Source organism: Olea europaea, unplaced genomic scaffold (genome assembly GCF_002742605.1).
Source record: "Olea europaea var. sylvestris unplaced genomic scaffold, O_europaea_v1 scaffold2276, whole genome shotgun sequence".
NCBI lineage: Eukaryota > Viridiplantae > Streptophyta > Magnoliopsida > Lamiales > Oleaceae > Olea > Olea europaea.
In genome coordinates, this window is record NW_019240831.1 from 106,177 (window position 1) to 109,058 (window position 2,882).

Genomic DNA, 2,882 nt, shown 5'->3' on the forward strand with positions numbered 1-2,882 from the left:
TATGGTTAATAAATGGTAGTAGTTTTTGGCCACCATTTATACGAGAGGTTTTTCTTCATAGTTCATATCACCCACTAAATTACTGAAAAAGCTATACTGTACACGTCTGTATCCGGTAACAACCCAATTATTCTGCACAACATAAATCTATTTCCAGTTATACATGTAAATTCTTCAATAAAATAAGCTCATGACAATTATAAATTAGCGATATCCAGGCTTCCGTGCCAAAATAGTATCAACGACGGTATCGATAACGTTTGAAGTTGAAATACAGATGCAAGATCCCACGTTCAAACGTACTCTTGAAGCCCTTCTTGTGCGAGTACTCCCATTCTTTGTTGACAATTCGAAATGCCTAGAACACAGATGAGGAGACCGGTAAGGGGGCGTAGTCATGTCAATTCATAAGTTTCCAACAGAACTAGTCATTAACGGAGAACAAAATTCCAATCAAACCTTAAACTGGAAACCAAAAGGAGACGACAAAGACAACATAATATACTGGAAACCAAAAGGAGAAGACGGCTTACCATGTCTTCGTAAGGGGGCCCTGCATGAAACCTTATAATGCAAGTCTCAGCACTATCTCCATCTTTCTCTATCGTGTAATTAGGAGCTTTGGATTTATCAACAAGATCTGGGTAAAAGATATTGAATTTGTATCCCTGCACGATCTTGGGGGGTGGATTGTCATGATCGTAATGAGTTTGATTGTATTTGTTCCACTCATAACCAGTGTGAACACGATTGAAATATTTGGGCTTTCTTGGTCGATATTTATCATGCCACCAGTACACCTGTATCCACAAGCATATTAGTATGCTTTTAAATGTGTCAAAAATAATTGAAAANAAAAGATTATTTGTCAACATAACTTACGGAATGCAATACAACAGGTTTTGTCAACATAACTTAGGGAATGCAATATAACAGTTAAATGCGTCTACCTGGGAATCAAGGTTAACTTCATCAGTTGAGCCAAATACGGCATCACCTTCCTCCATGGTCCCCATGGCTTTCATAGCCGTCTTCTCAAAGTTATATTCAGGAGTTGGCCTTGATGCCAGTTCTTGAACTCGGCGTTCTTCCAATACAGCCATACGTTTCCTCTCCTGTGTAATACATGCGTACATGTATGTTGTTTAGTTCATACATGTTCATACATATCAAAGGCATGCCCATCTTAAATACTTTTTACATGAAAAGATACTGGGTTCTTTCTATTCAGTTACATTCTGATTGTATCTTAGAATTGGTAAGGTAAAAAAAAAATATTAGGAAAAAGGAAATTGAAACTAGTGCAGATTAAAATGCACATCTAGTTCGATTGCCCTGGAAAAACTGGGAAGAAAAACAAGTCCAGCTGATAATAGGATATGCATGCACGTCTGAAATCAATGTGGTCTCGCCTTTTAGCAAGAAAATGTGTTTCCATAACAACAAATTTTCCTCGTCGATTTCATCAATAACTTTTCCTTCTTATTTTAACCTTGCAAACCAACAAGTGAAAACATTTTACATGACATTTTCTTTATTTTATTTGCTAAACCCTTCAATCAGAATTCTAAAAGCAGCATAAATGGCAATGGAAAGTGATTTAAAGCTAGCGTTACAAGAATGATTCTGTGCTCTTCAAAGTCAATTGAATATTGATCTTACGTAGTTGCCCAGGAATAAAAAGTGTATTTTTTGATAGTGGGATATGCCTGTGGATCCTACTGGGGAGAGGGAGGAGAGTTGTGAGTTAACCCAATCAAATTGTCCTCAGTTTTTTATCCCATTTCCTCACTTTTAAGCTATTAAATGCGTTTCCCTAATAATTATAAAATTTTCCCTCACTGATTGAATAAGTTCCTTTCTCTTTTTACTTTACAGTATTACCTTGCAACCAAATAAGTGAAAACATTTTACTCCATATTTCATAATTTAATGTGGAAATCCAAAAAGAGCATACATAGCAAGTGAAAGGGCTTTAAAGATAGATATACCAGCATAACCCTGTCCTCTTCAGGGTCAACTGCATCTTCATCTTCTTCACTGTGTAACAGTTGCGGTGAGTAAGATCCTGCCGCCGCTTCCTCCTCCTGGGACTCTTCATCCAATATGGGTTCTGGAGAAAGAACTTCAGTACCTATACAAGAAAGAACTGTCAGTTTACCATTTATTATTTAGGCAAATTGAAAACTTGGCCCTAGTCTTACCCGTTGCTTCCTGATAAGAATCCAGCTCGTCAAGTCTGGAATTCTGTTCCATCTCTGTATCTTTGCCCTCATCCGACGGCTTCTGTAAGAACTCCAAATGCTTCCGCAGCGTTTTGGCATGGATTTCCTTCAGACAAGCCTACAGTGACAGAGATGAACTGATAAATCTATTTACGAGTCCTGCTGCAAATGCCAGAGACTCGAGAGGTAATGTCGAAGTACCTTTGCTTTGTATATATGAAGACGTTTAAGAATGGCTTCCCAATACTCGACAACCTTAGCAGTCCCTGATCTCATTTGTGATTCAATCTGGAATTGCAGTGCTTGTAGTTCATCATAGTTTTTTCCATGTAAAAGCGTCTTCACGTCAGCTTCCACACTTGCATGCAAACCCCTTTCTTCAGCAATCAACTCATGAGGTAGTTGCTCTCCACGCACTCTTGCACGTTCTAATGCATCTTTTTTTCTAGCTTCAGCTAGCTCCCATTCAGAAACTACCAGTAGCGCCTGTTGAATTCCATATGCATCATATTAATTGAAACCAACTCCACTACTCAAAGAGTAAAAACTAGACATCATCTCGCCAAATATTATTGTATGGAATCCATATCCATATATTTCCCAAATGCAAATGCATCCATGAGACAATCAGAAGTCCATGCCAGGAAGGATGAACAA

General features: G+C 38.1%; 1 protein-coding gene across 1 annotated transcript; it reads right to left on the reverse strand.

Annotated features, from left to right (window-relative positions):
- Window positions 1-2,735, reverse strand: LOC111381294 (cactin-like). The gene is made up of 6 exons (XM_023005065.1): window positions 2,427-2,735; window positions 2,205-2,343; window positions 1,992-2,134; window positions 951-1,115; window positions 534-800; window positions 1-358 (listed from the first exon to the last, which is right to left on the reverse strand). Exons 1-6 carry the CDS (start codon window positions 2,499-2,501, stop codon window positions 239-241), a joined length of 909 nt encoding a protein of 302 aa, XP_022860833.1. The 5' UTR covers window positions 2,502-2,735; the 3' UTR covers window positions 1-238.
- Window positions 2,736-2,882: the final 147 nt, after the last annotated feature.

Excerpts from the sequence above, each read along its gene's own strand:
- LOC111381294 (XM_023005065.1), bottom strand. The coding sequence starts at position 2,501 with ATGAGATCAGGGACTGCTAAGGTTGTCGAGTATTGGGAAGCCATTCTT. Across the intron at positions 2,344-2,426 it reads TTCATATATACAAAGCAAAG|GCTTGTCTGAAGGAAATCCA; the intron begins GTACTTCGACAT and ends CTGTCACTGTAG. Across the intron at positions 801-950 it reads AAGTTAACCTTGATTCCCAG|GTGTACTGGTGGCATGATAA; the intron begins GTAGACGCATTT and ends TTGTGGATACAG.